The 18141-nt window shown below is 51.6% G+C and overlaps 3 protein-coding genes across 7 annotated transcripts; 1 reads left to right on the top strand and 2 right to left on the bottom strand.

Annotated features, from left to right (window-relative positions):
• The first annotated feature begins 276 nt into the window (after nt 1–276).
• Nucleotides 277–4612, top strand: LOC122373319 (28S ribosomal protein S31, mitochondrial-like). Its single transcript, XM_043351269.1, has 7 exons — nt 277–526; nt 1049–1214; nt 1566–1743; nt 2192–2324; nt 2548–2786; nt 3622–3771; nt 4334–4612. Exons 1-7 carry the CDS (start codon nt 465–467, stop codon nt 4561–4563), a joined length of 1158 nt encoding a protein of 385 aa, XP_043207204.1. The 5' UTR covers nt 277–464; the 3' UTR covers nt 4564–4612.
• LOC122373320 (adenylate kinase isoenzyme 1-like) lies at nt 4595–13029 on the bottom strand. 5 transcript variants are annotated; one of them, XM_043351272.1, is made up of 8 exons: nt 12012–12147; nt 10486–10593; nt 8209–8251; nt 7892–7948; nt 7322–7485; nt 6824–6940; nt 6288–6473; nt 4595–5423 (listed from the first exon to the last, which is right to left on the bottom strand). In XM_043351272.1, exons 2-8 carry the CDS (start codon nt 10507–10509, stop codon nt 5331–5333), a joined length of 684 nt encoding a protein of 227 aa, XP_043207207.1. In that variant the 5' UTR covers nt 10510–10593; nt 12012–12147; the 3' UTR covers nt 4595–5330. The 5 variants fall into 5 exon arrangements, with proteins under 5 accessions (XP_043207207.1, XP_043207208.1, XP_043207205.1 ...); XM_043351273.1 differs by lacking the exons at nt 10486–10593; nt 12012–12147 and adding an exon at nt 12993–13029; XM_043351270.1 differs by lacking the exons at nt 10486–10593; nt 12012–12147 and adding an exon at nt 12501–12685.
• Nucleotides 13030–14067: 1038 nt separating this feature from the next.
• Nucleotides 14068–17756, bottom strand: LOC122373318. Its single transcript, XM_043351268.1, has 2 exons — nt 16328–17756; nt 14068–15882 (listed from the first exon to the last, which is right to left on the bottom strand). The coding sequence occupies exons 1-2, from the start codon at nt 16919–16921 to the stop codon at nt 15625–15627; spliced, it is 852 nt and encodes a 283-aa protein (XP_043207203.1). The 5' UTR covers nt 16922–17756; the 3' UTR covers nt 14068–15624.
• Between the last annotated feature and the right edge of the window lie 385 nt (nt 17757–18141).

The raw sequence follows: 18141 nt of genomic DNA, 5'->3' as shown, positions 1-18141 counted from the left end.
AGGTCAAGGTTTATCAAAATGAGCTAAATCATGTTAAATCCACTTGCTTAGATTTAGGTCTTAAGAATTACGCAAGGAATTATAGTTTTGTAAAATTTTCAGTTATTCGGCAAAGTATCTTTATTTTCTACCAGTAACAAGAATAAAAATTTAGAAAAATATAGCTTAATGGTAGATAAATTGCTGAATTACATCTATTTTGATTAATATCTTGTATATGACGTCAACAATGAATGAAAATGATTTTTATTAAGACATATGATGCGCATGTGCGACAGTCAGAAATAATACACAGCACGCACGGGTGGTGGCAAGGCTCGCAAGGCTATATAAACCGGTGGTGGCATGGGGGTTTGGGGACTGTTATTTTATTATTATTGAAAAGAAGTGCATGCTTTTTTGTCCCTGAAGTAAGCAGCTAAGTCTGAAACCTACCACTTCAGCAATTCATACTTTAATTTACAATGGCATTCGTTCTACGAGGACCAGGCTTGAGGAGGGGCGTATCCGTGATAAGGCCAACCTGGTAAGTAATCTTTATTCATTCTTTTTGTAATTTAAAGTAGCTATAAAACATTTCAGTTTACAGACCTTCAAATTTATATGCCATTTGAATTATTCAAGTGGTCGGTCGACAGTCACTTTGTTTTAAGTGTGAACTATTCCTATTTGATCTTATGAGTTATGTCTATTACCTTTCCAGTCAAAATTGAGATTGAGATGTGGTTTTGGTATGTCAATTTGAATTGCCAAAGGACATCATAAATAATTGAGAAGTATGTGTGATAGCATGTGATAATCCTATTTGCTGTCACTTAAAATCATTGAAAGATCAAGATGAATATTGCATTTACTGAGTCATGTTGCAAAATGCCTTTTTTTGTCATGTGCCTGAAAAATAAATGATTTGTTCTACCCTTCAGCTGCACCATTTTTGCTCAAGATATCTACTAAAGTTGAGTTCCATTCGACTGGATAAACTTTGTGTGGCTAAGAATGAAAAAATGCTAGTCATGTAACAATGTCTAATGAGATGTCTGCTGAACAGGCTGGGTATGACCAGATGGCACACACCAGATGATAGGAACTTCAGCTCAGAGGGACCAAAAGCCCCTGATGACAAGCAAGATAGACCCACACCAAAGGACAAGGATAAACTGAAACAAGAAGAGGCCAGATCAAAACTCAATAGCCTGCTAGAGTCCATTGAAAAGGTATCCATAGGTTACATATATTTGTGAAACTTCTTTGCTCATATAATTGAACAGTAGTGGTGTCATATAATCTTACTGTTGTGATGCAACTTTAACAAATACCCATATCAACATAATGTAAAGATGAAAAGTTATTTAGGACCTCAATTTTATCAAGATAACCAGTTAGAGGGTGGTTGTGTTTGCTGCCAATGGAACAGTTACTGTGCTGTTGAATTGGTAGTGAAGCTTAGCTACATCAGTGGTAAGGTAACCACAGCAGCTGAAGAGTTCATGTGGTATCTCATCCGCTCTGTGTACCCTGTCCATTGTCTGCGCTCTGTGTAATCGTCGGCGTGTGACTGTCAACAGCAACGCACGGTGGCACCGTCAGCCGCCGACCGCGCCGGTCAGGGCGTGTCTGAGCGACTGGCCCGACCCGGCGGCCGGCCTCGGCCCAAAAACGTGGTGCCCAACAAGAAGCGCGCTCCGACAGCGGCGGCGGAGAGCGGCGGAGCGCCGCACCGACCACAGCGGCAGCCGACGCTCGGTAAAGGCGAACGGGGCTCGGTCAGGGCGAGCTTACGGCGAGTGGGACCCATTGAGGGTCAGTGGGGCTCAATCAGGGCCAGCAGGGCTCGGTGAGGCTGAGATGAGAGGAGCGGGCGAGAGGCGAGGGCCAGCGCCCAGCGGGGCTCGTTGGGGGTCAGCTGGGCTCGGTAGGGTGAGAGGGGCTCAGCGGGACTCGGGGAGGGGGCCAGCGGGGCTCGGTGGGTTGAGAGGGACTCAGTTGGGGCAAGAGGGGCTCGATGGGACCGGTAGGCGGTACTCTCGTGTGTCTGATCTGTCTGTTATTAGTCTGCTGTCTGGTCCGGTCCGTTTCTATCTTATGTTTGATCCGTCCACCGCCGGTGCCGTTTTTTATCTATATAAATATTTGGTCTGTCCGTCGCCGGTCCGTTTGTCTGTTGTTCTGACGTTAGTCTCCTGTCCTACAGACGAGCAGGTGGCGGCGGCCGCCCGTGAGGTGGCTTCTACGCTGTCGGGCGACCCAGCCCAGACGGAACGCGACCTGCTAACGAAACTGACCGGGGACCCGGAACAGCCAGCCGCCGGTCAGGCACAACTCAGGTGCGTGCTGAGCTATAGTGATGCAATAGAAGGAATGCTGGAAATGCTGGCTCAGTCAGCTGTAGCAAGCTGAGTTATCTGCTGTTTGTGTTGTGTTGGATATTTTCCGTGCGATTGTAACGCTTATGGATCGCCCGTGGTGCCGGCAGTGCAGTGGGCTGTTTTCCCCGCTGTGATCAGTTGGTCAGTCTCAGCCCTGACGGATCTCCCGTGCTATCCACAGTGAGCTGATGTCCGGTATGAAGGTGGACCAGCGGCCGGCGGAGGCGGACCGTCCCGGCCGCTCCCAGCAGGTGCGTCGTCAGGTGGGCGACCAGCGTGCCGAGACCGTGCGGCAGGCGCGCAGAGAGCGACCGCCGGCCGCGCCGCGACAAGGCGGATCCGTCATCGACGACGTGGACCTCAATAAGGGCAACCGTCTGGGCATCTTTGACAACCTGCCGCCCCCGGAAGCATCCACAGGTGAGTTTAGGGTGACCGGACTCTGTCGGGTCCGCTTGTCGTTCGATGTGTGTGCGCGGTTGGACGATTCAGGGGTGTGCTCTTCTGTCGCGATTTCCACAGCTGTAACGTTAAGTCATGTGGGGATAGACTGGCGGTATATGCCGCCCTGTGCCAGTGGCGGATCCAGGATTTCGTCAAGGGGGCCATACGGTGTTGTGGTGCCACCCCCCCTCCCTAAAAAATCCACGGATTCGGCCACTTACTTTTCGGGATGGTGCCCCCTCAGACCCGGAGAGAGTGCTCCTTCAGACCTCGGATTTCGGAATGGTGCTCCTGGAAACTTGGAATGGTGCCCCCGGAGACAGACTTCGGGATGGTGCCCCCGGAGACTTCGTGATGGTGCCCCGTCTGTCCTCAGACCTCGAGATGGTGTCCTCAGACCTCGCGATGGTGCCTTCTCCGACCTTGGGATGGTGCCCACGGAGAACTCTGGATAGTGCCCCCGGAGAACTCGAGATGTTGCCCCCGCGGACCTCGGGATGAAAATAGCCCCACCCGAGGCGAGGGACAGAAATGGAGACCCCGAAAACGGTACCCTATTTCGATAGACCTTCTGGATGGTACCCCCTTAGGAGACCTCTGGGTTGAAGCTCCCGTCGGTGACCTCCGTGATGAATTAAAAAAAAAAACTCCGTGATGGTGCCCCCCGGAAGGCCCAAGGGGGGGGGGGTATGGCCTCCATGCCTCCCCTTGGATCCGCCTCTGCCCTGTTCAGCTGTGATACCCGAACGGAGAACGATGCGGGTCGTTTGTGCTGCACAGAGACTGACCGTACAGCGTTAATCTTTTGCAGAGGTGGCGCCACAAGCCAGCCATTGGGAGAGAATCCACGCGCGGGAGCTGCGCCTGAGCGTGGCCCACCCGCCGACCAACGCCTGGGAGGAGATGGTCGTCTGGACGGAGCAGGGCAAACTCTGGCACCTGCCCGTCAACAACGAACAGGGTAAATATCGGTTTTAAACGGTTCAGGTTATGGCTAGAAAATAATGACCCAAAGGCCTCAGAACACCCGACAGATTCCTGGTGCGCAGATGTCTATGAATGACTTATTTTCTAGTATCCTGACATTGGAATTATTTCAATTAAATCTTAAATGGAAACCAGTTTCGTTTAAATTTTGGAGCGGCAGAATTATCACTCGAGGTGTGGTTATGTAATGTATGATGCCGCTGCCCGCCCCAATAGGGTGCTTTGGGAATTGGGATTCCGGGCAAGGGCCTAATGAACCGGTGGTCGTTTTTTCTGGCTGACGACCATTTCCTGTCTCGATCTTTCGTCCGTATATCCGGTGATCAGTTTCTGTCTTGGTCTGCCCCCTCCCTCTCCCCACCCCCACCCCCCACACCCCGATAGCCATCGCCCGTCTCTGTATGTCCCATGGACCATCCGTTCATCTCGGCCTGCCGTTGGCCTGTCTGGTGACCGGCCATTTCCCGTCTCGGTCCCCCTGTCTGTTGGTATTCGATGACTCGGTGTCTGACCGCGCGCTGACCGCCGTCCGCCAGGTCTGGACCAGGAGGCAGAGGTCGGCTTCCACGAGCACGTGTTCCTCGAGGAGCGATTGGAGCCGTGGTGTCCGCCGCGCGGCCCCATCCGCCAGTTCATGGAGCTCGTCTGCGTGGCGCTCGGAAAGAACCCGTGGCTCACCGTGCAGGAGAAACACGAGCACATCGAGTGGTTCCGTGAGTACTTCGCCGGCAAACAGAAGTTGCTGCAGGAGCTCAAGGCGGTGTGATGAGCAGCCAAAGTGATAGTATCGTAGACAATATAAGAACATAATGTCATGGTGTATTTGTGACAACTCGACACGGATTTATTGCAACGCGGCACTGATTTAGAACACGGGACCAAAGGCCTCCCCGGGACAGGACAGGTCGCTGCAGGGGGGGGGGGGGGAGGACTACAGGGGCACGGGCGTGCTGAGTATATGACCAGAGGTCACCGTTAGGCTGTGAGGTGACTAGAGCTGCGTGGGCAGGCACGACTATGAACCCCCGACTAAAGCAACGATCTGCGATTGTGCGAAGGCAACATCTCTCTGCCGCTTGTTACAGAACTCAGTTGCTCGTAAGCGACACACTAGCTCTGTAGTGCTGGCAGGTAAACTCTGGGCGCCCATTCCTTTTCTAAAAGTCGTTGTACGCTCTCTGGTGGTGAGCTGTGGGCGCCCACTACTTTCATAAAACTTCAAATCCGCTTCACAATACCGAATTTGTGCAACCTTTGAAAGACGTCACAGCGATTACAATTTGTGTCACCAATATAAATGCGCCACCTATCGCCACCTGCAGGCAGCCGTCAGCGGTCCTGCACGTGCGTTCTGATAATCGTACGGCAGGCGCCGGCTGCCTTTCACGACTGCAGCAAGCACTAAACTGAACAAACACTGCTGCGGCCGGCTCAATGACGCCCCCGGCCAGTCGCAGCAAGCAACAGAAACAACAGTTCTTGAACACGTGCAGCACCCAGCAGCGACGAGCTTGCTCGGGAGGGAGCCGGGTCTCACTCGGCGGCTGGCTGCTCGCCACACTTTAGATTGTCCACCTCCTTACACACGTCCTCGAAGATCTCGTCCACAGAACGCTCGGCGTTTATCTGCGGACAGGAGCAAACTGTCAGTTCAGGCAGAGGCAGCAGCTGGGAACAGGATATGGAGGCGCAGCCTGAAGGAGCGCGGGTCGGTACAAAAAAAAAAGAATAAGTGGCAGCAAGTTGGACCGGAAAGCAATGCTGGAATTTGTGTTGGAAAATAGACCGAGGGGCGAACCAGGGAGCGAGGCACTCGTTATTACCGTGGTGCTCAAATTCAGTGAGCTAAAATTTAGTGAGTCAACTAAGATTACTTTACTTATAATGTCAACTGCAGCTGTCCAATATTTTCCTTCAATTTTGATCTGTGGTTGAAGAGCCTTTGGGGAAACCAGGCACGGATGAATCGGCAAAAATGCTAGTTACAGGCCACATTTAGCAGAGCTTCTCCGCTCAGACACTCGTGACGGGCACACCAAGCGGCCATCACGGACGACGCAATAACAACGGGGACACCCGTCAGCACCAAGTGACAGAGGTGCGACACGTGGCCCGGAACCGCACTGTTCAGCGGCGAGCCCAGTACGTCCCGACACCGCGCAGTAGTTTAAACATTCACATCCGTCCTGATTGACCCGCTGAGCACCCGATCAGTGATGCATATAGGATGATCGAAGGAACAACCGGCAATGAAATGAATGATGGAGGGGACTGCGTCGGAGAAAGGATTTGAGTGCGGCAATGTACTACAGAGAGATCAGAACAGCAGCAGAGAACATGACGCAGGAAAGTGAGATTTGAGATCCTCGCCTGCCAGCAAGCAGCGACGGCAAGGTAAACGCCTAGATTTGCGATGCGAGTGGCCACTGACGCACCCTTGCGTTTACCCTCGGGAGCGTCCCCCTCATCTCGCCGTTCTGGAGCGCTCACCGTCTTGCAGCGCTGCTCGTAGTGGCACACCACCGGCTGGCTGTGCTCGTGGAACGTCTGCAGGCGCTTCTTGATGGTCTCCTCGTTATCATCCACGCGGCCGGAGGTCTCTCCGCGCTTCATCAGCCGCTGGGTCATCACCTCGTCCGACAGCTCAAAGTAGATGACCAGCGTGCAGGGACACACCTGCAGCAGTGGAGACAATCAGTGGCGGTGAGAGAGACAATTCAAGATCCCCGCTTCATGTGCTATGGATAGACGCGCACAGGAGGAGCAACAACTGCCGTTGGCAAAGTTCCAAAACACATAGACCCTCGGATGGGGACAGTCGCAACTCACAGCAACAGTCGACAGCATTGGCCATATCGTCCAAAGCATAAAGATAAAAAGCACAATCACCATTAGGAAGGCCGTCAGTCCTGCCACTGCACAGTACACGACGGCACTCGCAAGGGAACGACAAGCGGCGGCGACAACCGAACAGGTTATAGACACCAGTGCTACGTCGGTGGCCGCCCGAACGCACCCATACCGACCTGCTCCTCGAATTTGACGGCCTGCTCCACCTCGCGCGGGTAGCCGTCGATGAGGAAGCCCTTGCTGGTCTCCAGTGAGGTGATCATAGCCTCTCGGAGGAGGCGGAGCACCGTCTCCTGTGGAGATAGAAGATAGTGATTGAGTGTATCGGACCGATTAATATCGTGCATTACCAACAGATTACGGGGAAGACCAATGACCCACACATACACCCAACCACATCGTGCCAAAGTGATTGGCATAACCTAAACCAACCCACTCAAAGGCTATCCGTCCAGCTCTAACCTTCCTGGAACAATAGCCCTGTGTGTGTGGCAGCTGGCACCGATCAGAATTACAAACACATCAAGGTGCGCTGCGGAGAGCCGTGCCAAAACGCCGCCCCCGCCCCGACTGCACATCGCCGGGACAGCCTCCGGCAGTTCCCCTTCCTCTCCTCTCCCCCTCCCCCCTCATACACCGGCGGTTCCCTCCCCGACGGGAGGGGAGACACTGACCAGGGGCACCAGGTCGCCGGCCTCCATCGTGTCTTTGATCTGCTTGCCGAGGTCGGAGCCCGACTCGACCTCGGCTCGCAGCAGGTCACCCGAAGACAGGTGCGTGAAGCCGTACTTGGCCACAAGTTTCTCACACTGGGTACCCTTGCCCGAGCCGGGACCCCCTGTCGGTCAAAAGTATGGCGTTAGTGATAACTTCCCAGCGGGCTCGGTGGCTCGCTAGTGAAAACAAAATTAAGCAACCACCAGTTGAGCTTCCGTGTTATTCTTGTGCACAAAAAAGGCACTGTCCGAGTAGGCTTGCTTACGAGCAGAGCACTCGTCATTTCAAACTAACTAGTATGAGTGACATCAATTATTGGATTTGTAATTGCTGAATTGGAGATTGCTGATGATTGATTTATTTTTAAAAGGTCACAAGTGAGTTGATCAGATCTCAATCGAGAGCAGACCCAGTACGCACGACACGATACTTTGTAGGTATGTGCTCAAAATACGACTGTTTGTCTGGAAATTTCCTACATATCTCTTCAAACAACTCCAACCCATATTGACAGTGCATTCGCTTACCGAGCACAAAGATAACGGGCAGGTTGGACTTCGCCAGGAGCTCGGCCATTTCTGCAGCTGTAAAACAGACGGAAAATAAAGCAAGCGATTATTTGTTTATAGAATCAAATAGACATCCAAATCGGGTGCATTTGAAACTCAGGATGCCGCAGCAGAAGTGCATGAGTAAACATAATGTAATGGTACAAATATAGGCAATACAATGCATATGGAGATTGACGGAGGATGAATGCATCACATTTTCAAAACCATCCAAACCACATTAGCCAGAGCACATCCATTTCCCCTAATAATTGCCATCGGCAAAGCATACGTACGCGTTAGGTTGAGCTTGTCAGCCGCGTCCTGGGCCAGACGTTGCTGCAACAAACGGTAACCGTCAGGAACCGTGACAGCTATCGTGGAGGAACAGGGGAGCGTAGTGCCTGATGCTTGAAGTTAGGTGCGTGAAGCGTGATGTGCGGGAAGAGTCCACACCGCGGCGGCCATCGGGGGAGGGACAGGGGTGCGTGATGTGCAAGTAGACAGCAGCTTACATGCTCCGCGGTACGTGAGGTTCACACGTTACACTGGGTGCTTCGGACCTGATTTATCGAGAGTGAGGGGGCAGGATATGGATAGATGGGGAGGAGGAGAGCAGGAAGAAAGAGAGGGTGAAGGAGGTAGAGCTGATGGGAAGAGGGGAGGAATGTAGAGATAAGACGAATCATGTGGCGCCATTACGGCCCGTGACATGCACATTTCATTGCATAAAGGAAGTACACATCCCTGTCGAGCAAAATATATTCCTGCCCGGGGCCGGGATGATTCAATAAATGTCCCCGAGGTTTTTTAGCGAAAACTCCGAGGGCCGTTAGGCCCGAGGTGCTTTTCGCTAAAAAAGCGAGGTGACATTTATTGAATTCCCGGCCTTAGGGCTGGAAGGTGTTTCCCATACTTGCCAAAAAGCTCACAACTATAATTGATAGTGACGTCAGCAGCCGTGTGGTTCAACGCGTTTAACCACACCCCTTGAACCACACGGCTGACAATATTAAAGCACTGCATTAAACTTTGAAAAGTGTGGTACAGTGCACGTGCCATTAAAATGCCTGGATGTCTCGATTTAAGCATGCAATGTAGCAGGTATGGGAAAGCTATGCCATGCCTTGTTTTCAGCGCACAATTTCGACTTGCGGTAGTTGCCGTGACGACAGGAAGTTGCAGTTAGGATGTTTGGGGTCAGACGACCGTTCAAAGTTATCATTGCGGCATCGAAATCCGAGGATAAAGAAGTAACGTTCGATAAAGAGCGACTGGACAGTCAGTCATAATGAATACTTGGCTTATTCTACAAATCTACCTCACAACGTGGATCACTCTCTCTGTTCGGACACGATCCTAAGACGATTTCAAAAAAAAAAAACAATTGGGACCACCATGGGAGAGTTTAATTATTGGGTTCTGGGTTATACGCAAGGGAAATGATGAAGCAAACAAAGTGGGCCATATAAGAGGTTACCTACGTTATGAGTAGAGGTGATATAATGTATTTATAATCACCGTGGTATAATGTAGACTCAAGAGAAAGCCTGTGCTGGTCTAGTCATTTTTTGCCTCGTTTAGGCGTAGACCTCGATGAATCCTAACCCAACACCCGGCGTTGACCTTAGAAAAGTTCCCAAACACTTCGTTCTTCTGGTGCACCTAGTGAACTTCTATTTTAGGAAAGACTCTTCGATGAAGCCTGGTGCAACAACCTTAGGTAAAAGGAAATTAAAATGTTGGCACTACGTCCACAACTCTATATGCGGGGAATGCACGACGATGTGGGGAAAATGGTGGCTATCGATGCCGTTACTCTTTTGATAATCCATTTACACAAACAGGGCTTAAATTACCACATCCACTCACAGAACACATGACACGAGGTAAGAAATGAAAAGGAAGTGAACTAACATCCTATAAAGCATAAAGCAGTTACAATCATTTAAGCCCGCGTTTTGACCCACAATAGTTGTCCAAGGAGGTTCGAGGTAGCGTGATAAGCGGCTACTGTCGGCACTCGGCACATGAGCTCATCCTTGTGTTCTGTCCCGTATCAGTTACGCCTGCCGCAAACACAGCGCAGGCAAACAGGCAACGCCGATAAAGGTACCATGCTCCGACATCTCAATAAATGGAGAAATGTTCAATGAATGCAGAAATCATGTGTTTTAGAACCCACCACTTTATGCAATAAAAATGGAGATTTGATAAAGTTAACTTACGGAATGTGTGTCGATGGTAGCCGCCAGCAATTGTGACTCCTAATCAGCGTGTGGCTATCGCGGTACTTCAGGGAGTGATGCTATTGATGCAGGAAGTGCGCAAAATGTGGATCGGGGATCACTGCACTCATCACTGAATGCAGAGCAATGGAAAGAATCGCATGCAGCACCGTTTCCGATGGTTGTGGTAATGCATCAATAGGTGCACTCATAAATAAAACCCACATATTGCATATGCAAATGCATCCACATGCATGATGTGACAAAGATTGAAATCATAGGTACACCCAAAGGAATTTAAAGCACATAGTGGTGACAAACTCTGTTCAATCAATAACAACATACCTTTTTTCCACAGCATCCACCCATTTTCTCTGTTGTGTGGTGGATCTACAGGAGGTTTAGGTATACACCTCGTCAGGAAGGTGGTAGGATCTGCAGCCAAGTAGGATGCTGCAGCAGACAGAAATGCACATTAGTAAAGACTACAGTGAGGTCATTAACATGCTTTTGCTGCTATGAACTGTTCTAAGTCAGGTACTAATTACAAACAAAAAATCATACAAAGTGCAAATGTAGGTTACTACTGCATGAATGATACATGAAACTAACTTGCTAAATAAAAGCATATCATGTTTGCCAATTGCCACAAAAGGTACTGTAGCTCAGACTGGCATGCTTTCACTGTGTTAGTTGTATATAAGGGTTAAAATGCATTCAAACAGATCACATCAATTTAAAATAACTTGAGCCCAACTGAAACAATAATAACTTTAATTTCTGAATTGATTGCAGAATATAGTTAAGACATAAAATATCTAATGGTTTGAAGGATAGAAAACTAATGAAACTTGTTCAACATGTTTTAACAGACCATCAGGATTGGGATTTAGTATTGTATAAATACAAGGGCCTTATAAAAACAGGGGTTAGTAAAATAGCAGGGGTAATTCAAGTATAATGCATGTACTCGTTCGTACACATATGAACTAGGTAACTATCTCCAGAACATTGCCTTATCATAATATGAGCATTGCACAGGCAGTGTGCATCTTACATGATCTGCCCATAACTTGGTAATAGTGGTACGCAATGATGCCTGACACAAAGGATTACTGACTTTAGTGCCCTGGGATTACCATTCCTGCTCCATCACTACTGAAGTGCAAAATTTGCCATTTCCATCAGCATGTTACTTGATATTTTTAATAAACAGACCAGTTTTACCAACAGAAAAATAGCCACCTGCCGGAATTTTTTGCCTAGACTGCTTCAATACGCCCTGGGCACGTAAGCGGATGGGGCTTCACCGTTTACGCTCTGTATGTGAAGCTGTCTTTAGGCAAAAAATTCCAGTGGGCAGCTATTTTTCTGCTGGTAAAACTGGTCTCAGCTCATCATTTATGACTAGGTCACACTTCACAGGATACCGTAACCTACATGTGGTGTAGGTACCTAGGTACCTACGTGCCATTTACCAGAGGTTGAGAAATGAGAACCATAGTCAAATGACTTCCTATATGGCAAATTGATAGACATGATGAAAACAGTCACAAGATAGCACTCCAGCTTCGGAGCCATCCATTTTAGACAGAAACGGGAAACCAAACGGCATTCAAGGTCTAAAACACAACTTATTCATTCAGGTACAGTTAAGGTCATCAAAATAATAATAAAGCATAAAATTAAAATGATTTATTTCCTTTTTAACTATCATCAAGCAATTACCAAGCTAAATAGGATTGTTTATTTGTTTATATGCCTCTAGGTAAAAGGCACTAGGCAGGAATTACATCAAGCTTGACAAAGCATACAAGCTGCAATTGATCTTCTAACTCTCAGAAAGTTGAACAATATGAGGCCTCACTTGCCTTAGCGATGAAGTCAATGTTACATGCACGAAATACACATTATTTATTTATTCTTCAATGAGATTGCTCGCATTCCACACACAAAAACTCAGATTGGGCGAATGCAGCGCAGCAGAAAACAAAGTGTGACATTTATGGCGCGACAGGTGATATGGTAGCACCAAGTAGCACCTAAGGGATTCCATATTCAAAATTTTACCTATGATGAAGTTACCTACCCCGGTTTACCTCTACCCCCTTGCATCTGCTAGCTTGGGAGTTTGCAAATATTTATTGGGAGAAAAATAGCTAAGATGTAGGCAAATATCATAAATTGCTGCAATTGCATTCATAAGAAGCTGGAATAAAATAAAAGATAATTCAAACGTGAGTATGATTTCATTACTTGTCACAAAATGAGCAGACTCCAATGTCAATTGAAATAGGCGGATCGTGCTAGGAGTACCCGAGTCCCGACCTTAAGACATAAATCATGCTAAAATAACGTACCATGCTATCCATGAACTTGTACATGAGATGAAACATGACTGCAAACTACGCACTCGAACAACGCCCGTCACCCTTTTCACAGCGGCTGGGCGGCCTGAGCCGACAGACTGGCGCGCCGACCGACACTGTGACTGGGGAGCCCTCTCAGAACCCAGCCCGCTCGTCAGTCTAGCTCTTGGCAGCGGCTGACGGCTGCGCACAGCCGGCCGGAGCCGCTCTCACACGGAGGCTGAATCACCCCAGACCGACACAGACTGACGGGCGCAGAGGCGGCGCCGGGAGAGCATATCCAGAGGGGATCAAAGGGTCACTATAACCCCTCCCCCTCAGTCCTCAGTCATCCCCATCCAGCAGCTATCCCTGGGGTCACCACTCATCGAATCCTAACCCGCCCTAATCAATAATCTGCAGAGCGGGGCTCAGCTCACGGACAAACCAGCCCTGTCGGAAGGGAGTCATGAGTCCCGCCGCCCGCCCCGTCGGTTCACGTACCGTCTCGTGCTGTCGTGCCGGCGCCGCGAGCACCACTGCCCGTGCCGGTCACCGAACGACAGGTCAGCCGGGGTCCGAGCCAGAACCTATAAATAGTGGGCAGACGGCGCCGCCGCCGCCTCTCCCGGCCGGGCCAACCGTTTGGCGACGGATTTAACGAGGCAGACGGACTGGGCCCTGCCAATTGTGATGGCTGTTTCGTAGGCAGAGGAAGTGTATGTTTCGTCAACTGCTGAGAGGGAAAGCTGAGCTGACTACTGAGCGCCGCTTGGCGGCGCGCTACTGCATTGGTGTAACAAGCACTGTGGACTGTTGGGTGATGTAATCAGGTGCTAAAAAGATCAAATACCTACGCATCGAGGAACGGCATATTACTGAACATCCGGACCATGTCGAAGCAGTTGGACGAACACTGAACAGAATACGCTGGGGCCTAGGTATGGATCGGGTATGATCCGGCGAAGACTAAAACAGCCGAGTCGGGGAGACGACGGGGAGACGGGTACAATCTATCCTGCATACGGAGGTCACCTGTAGGTACTGCCGGCGCTACTCACCTTTTTTCCTGTCGGAGGAGTCCACCTGTCCTATCGGCGGAGCTCTTCTATCCTTTTAGCAAGGCGCGCTGTGACCGACTGCAGCCCGTGTGACGGACGGTGTGACGGCCTGTCACGGTCGACGGACAGACACCGCTAGACTGGCAGACCGGAGGCGCCGCCGCGCCGGCCGGATGGCCCCACTCAGTGCACCGGGTGTCCCACTGTCCGCCCAACTGCACCGATCAAGCTTGTGAGATTTGACGCTGGTCGAGGACTTAGGCTTTAGATAAAGTAGGTAGCATATCGGACCGGTGTTAGCTAAGATCGCCTCTGATGAGGACAGCCCCCCTCCTCCTCCCAGCTGTACCGGTGGCGAGCAGCGGTGCGCATCACTGAACAGAAAATACACGGAGACTGGGCACAGAAAGTATAAGGTTCCGCCTGGTCCGTTCATACCAGTGGTTATGCTTGATAAACGGAGCCGCTGTCTGCAGAGACTTGGGCTGGGCCCAACAGACTTCAGAGTGAGCGAACACACCTCCATTTGAGTGAAATGATGCATTTGTACGTTTATCACCCAACAAACACAATATCCGAATGTGTAAAAGACAGCTCGTGGCCTGTTCCTCATTGTAACTCATTTTCGCTCAAAAACGTAAAAGACAGGCTTGATTGAGGTCGGACATGAGGTGACCGTACTAAACACATTTTCCTGTTCGGTCCATAAGAATCAACTGAATGGCGCTGGCAAACGGAATAAAGTTCCTGGTAACAATCGACTCACGATGAACAACGGGCATAATTTACTTTGGTGAATGTCGAAATTGTGTTCCACGACTATCCTCGCTTACTCGCAGTCACAACGTTAAAACAATAAATCCTGCTAAGGTACAAAGTCACACAAAACACATGTATGGGCGTAAGTAAATGTACACATGTTTGTACATCTTCAAAGCATCTAAGCATCGATTAGCATGTCGCCATGCTCTGACTGCCCGCAGTCTGCATTTTTGGGGTTCTCTCCGGAAGAGGCTTGTCTTTGGCGAGCACCCGAAAGCATTTCTCACACTAATGGGAGACCGGAATTGCAATAAGCAAACAACTACAACTGTACAGTTTCGTCTAACCGCGAGCAGTGGATTTCGCTGCCAGCCAGTTACCAAATACAACCGACAACGATGGCACAAAATTACAAAACAGTTCATGATCATTGCTCTCGCCTTTCAGTAGGTGAGGCGCACATAACCGACCTAAATGGCAGTCTGGGTCACTGATCTGATCGAATGGCGGTGCATGAAAATCGATTCTGGATTTACATGTGCTGGGAATGGGTAAGTGACGGCCCGAAACTAAATGACAACAAACGGTTCATAATCAAGTGACGGTTTGACGGGTGCAAGTGAATTCACCTTCTTTAGGTTCCCCGGCATGTCCCGCGCTCCGTAGGTACTCTGCAACGTTTAGGTAAAACGGTTAGAAGACGAGACGGACACATCGCCCGAACAACCGTAGGATTGGACCGCAGTCGCAACTCGCCATCACAAACCACCGTGTCACTTCCCACAGGCGGAAGAGGAGTCGTTTATGTCACCTCGTCAACCATCACAGCACGTCACTGCCGTCACTATCGAGAGCCGACATCATTCGAAGCTGCCGCCGAGCCGGTGTTTCGAGCAAGCCCAGCTCAGGCGTCATTCGTAACCAATCCACCATGTCTCTGGTAGTCAGCATCACGAAGAGCCGAGCTGTCACAACACGTCAGGAGGAGCGGTCGTCTCGGCGATCCTGCCGACTGCCATTCAAACTGGGATCGCCGTATCCTTGCCAGTCAGTTTCAGTACCTTCAGTGCCCGTTTCAGGTACTGTGACTTGCGACGCCCTTGTGACCCGTGACCATTGTGACTCGTTCAGGTCCCGAAGGAGAGGGTCTGCCGCGTCTCTGTGACCCGTCGCTTAGAGCTCGGCTCTGCGGCGTCCCCGTCTTTCAGACCGGAAAGTGGTGTCAATAGGCACCGAACATACCCATGGGCCATGTCAGTATGTCACTCTCTGTCCACGCTGGTCATTTCCGCGTCCCACGGCGCCTCACCAGCTCACACCCACGACTCACGGCGCTGTCTGGCGATCTCGGGGAACTCGTCGGTAAACTGTGAGCCCCGTCTCCTGCGAACCACCTTGATGGGCGCGCGGCCGGTGCTAGTGGCGCCGCCGCACTGGCCGCACCAGTGGCAGGCGCGGCGCAGCGCGGCGGTGAGCAGCGCTAGCCACAGTGCCGCGTTCAGCCAGCTGCCCGCCAGCGCCGCCATCAGCTGGCCGTAGGTGTTCATCGCCGTGATCATGTGGTCCCGGTCCTGGCGGCAGGTGAGGAAACGTCAATTCAGCGAGAGCTATAATAAGCTATATCCTGACTCCAGACTCGCATAGAAGCCTTGCTTATGAGAGTTCACCTCACAGGAAGCAGTTATTAACAGCCTCAGCGAATGAGCACAATTGTACAAAGAATCCATCCACGATCCATCACCTCCTCGGGAATGACATGCCCCACCAGCTGTCCCCTAGATTACTACAATCTCCCTTTTACACGGTATTTCCGGGAGGTGGCGGTCTCTGGTCGTACCTGTAAATGTCGAACCTCTCTCGAACATTGCTTTCCCGCTCAGTGCCCTAAGAGAGGGAGTCCTAGGTTCCCAGCCATCCTAGAGCCCATACAACACTGTTCATCGTCCCGAGCAGACCCCTCCCCCCCCCCCCCACCGCCATCCCAGTGCTCCCCAGCACGAGGCCAGCCAAACGTACCCGCATGTCGAAGCCCTGTCGACACGAGAGCACCTCGTCGACGCTGCTGAAGCGGACACGCGCTTCATACACAAAGTCCTCCATCTGAAATCCGAGGCAGGTGTTGCGCACGCCATCCGTGAGGACACCGGCCTCCGCCAGACATAGGACGGTGGCTACGAGTGTGGCGACCAGGACGGCGGTGTCGCCGGCCGGGGAGCGCCGCTGCCGACTCCGCTCGGCGTACACGACGGCCGCCAGCTGGTAGACGCACAGGCAGAGCGCGATGGCCAGCGGCGCCACCGGCAGGAAAGTGGCCGCGTAACAGGCCGCCGAGCCGTACTGGCCCCAGTGCTCGCGGTCGCGCGCGGCCGCGTGCAGCGGGCAGATGGCGTGGTTGGCCGGGCCGGCGCGGTTCTGCCAGATGAACGTCACCCGGCCCATGGGGATGGTGCTGAGCAGGCTGGCCGCCATGGAGGCCACGTAGAGGAACGGCACGCAGAAGTCCCAGCAGCTCGGTCGGAACGGCTCCGAGTGTGTGCAGCAGTTGGTCGGCTCGTCCACCTCGTCAGGGTCGTCCGAGCTGCAGTACTCGGCACGGTACTTTTGAGACATGACGGTGGGCGGTGGGCGGGTGATCGACCCGCCGCGGCTCAGCGGAGCGCCACAGCCGCTGCGGCGCTCACTTGTCACCAGCACACGGCCTCTGGTGGCCCAGTCACTGGAACACTGCCGCTGCCATCACCTACATAAGCACACAGTCATCGCCGATGCGGATAACGGGCACAGCAGAGATGCGGGCTAGGAACCCGTGTTGAGGCAGTAGCCTCCGCTGAGATCCCGACAAAGCACAGCCCCGGCGTCTGACAACAATCTTGTCACGGTTTCACTGTTTCTGTTCGCTGTTCTAAGCTCGGAACCCACGATCACTGTTTCTACCGGCACTGTCAGATTTACCGCTCTTGCCCGGCACTGGCAATGACTCACAATGCAATCCGCGTCGGGACACAATCACAAACTCGATCTCATTCCACCAGATGCTTCCACTGACTCACTGTCCTGATACCGCGCAGTCACTTTCTTGACTCTTCACTATCACGGATTTGCAGTCCTGACTCTGGCACTATCACAGTCTATCCATGACCCTTGGTGCCGTAAGGGACGGTCACCACTGCCCAGCCGACGCTGTGGTCGCGGCTAGCGTCCCTCACGCGGTTCGCGACCGGCGTTGGCGGCGTATCAGTCGCGTTATCGCAGGCTCGACAGCTGGGTCGCTATCGCCTCGACCAACCGACGCTAGGTGAGTAGGTCTCGATCGAATGGCGCGTCTCCTCCACCTACCAGCTCGCGGCGCAGAGGTGGGGCAGTCCTGGACTAGACCACACACAGCTCTGGACTGAGCAGCTCGTCTGCTTAGAGCGGCCGCAGTAGGCACAACAGGGGTCGCGATCTGATTGTCAGATACGACCTAGAAGCTGAGAGGAGATACGCTATCATAACGGTCAAGACGGGTGGACAAATGCCCGAATTGACCGCTGATACCGTCTGCCGTCGAGCGTGGCGTCCAACGGGGGAGGGGAGTTTACGATAACTACGAGGATACGAGGATACGAGTTTACGAGTGAAACGAGGATACGATTACCACGACGGAACCCCAACACGACGATAAATATAATATGCACAACAGGTAAACGTTTTGATTTCAGTCAGAACAGCGGGGTGCACTCACACACCAAACTGGCGATAATTGGTACGTAAAACAATGCCTACAATACAATTTGGTGGTAATGCAAAGTGACTATATTTTCCCACTTCTCTTTGCGTGCTACGTCGAC

The sequence above is a fragment of the Amphibalanus amphitrite genome, unplaced genomic scaffold (assembly GCF_019059575.1).
Source record: "Amphibalanus amphitrite isolate SeventyFive unplaced genomic scaffold, NRLGWU_Aamphi_draft 001476F_arrow, whole genome shotgun sequence".
NCBI lineage: Eukaryota > Metazoa > Arthropoda > Thecostraca > Balanomorpha > Balanidae > Amphibalanus > Amphibalanus amphitrite.
Note: the sequence above shows the minus strand (reverse complement) of the source record. Positions and strands in the feature narration are given on the sequence as shown.

Bases quoted from the DNA above. Each gene is read 5' to 3' on its own strand.
- LOC122373319 (XM_043351269.1), top strand. From the start codon at position 465: ATGGCATTCGTTCTACGAGGACCAGGCTTGAGGAGGGGCGTATCCGTG. The intron at 1,744-2,191 runs GTAAAGGCGAAC...CCTGTCCTACAG, and splicing joins ACAGCGGCAGCCGACGCTCG to ACGAGCAGGTGGCGGCGGCC. The intron at 2,787-3,621 runs GTGAGTTTAGGG...AATCTTTTGCAG, and splicing joins GCCCCCGGAAGCATCCACAG to AGGTGGCGCCACAAGCCAGC.
- LOC122373320 (XM_043351270.1), bottom strand. From the start codon at position 12,536: ATGTTTCATCTCATGTACAAGTTCATGGATAGCATG. The intron at 8,252-12,500 runs GTACGTTATTTT...CGTTTGTTGCAG, and splicing joins ACAAGTTCATGGATAGCATG to CAACGTCTGGCCCAGGACGC. The intron at 7,486-7,891 runs GTAAGCGAATGC...TTTGACCGACAG, and splicing joins GCCCGTTATCTTTGTGCTCG to GGGGTCCCGGCTCGGGCAAG.
- LOC122373318 (XM_043351268.1), bottom strand. From the start codon at position 16,921: ATGTCTCAAAAGTACCGTGCCGAGTACTGCAGCTCGGACGACCCTGAC. The intron at 15,883-16,327 runs GTACGTTTGGCT...ACCTGCCGCCAG, and splicing joins GACAGGGCTTCGACATGCGG to GACCGGGACCACATGATCAC.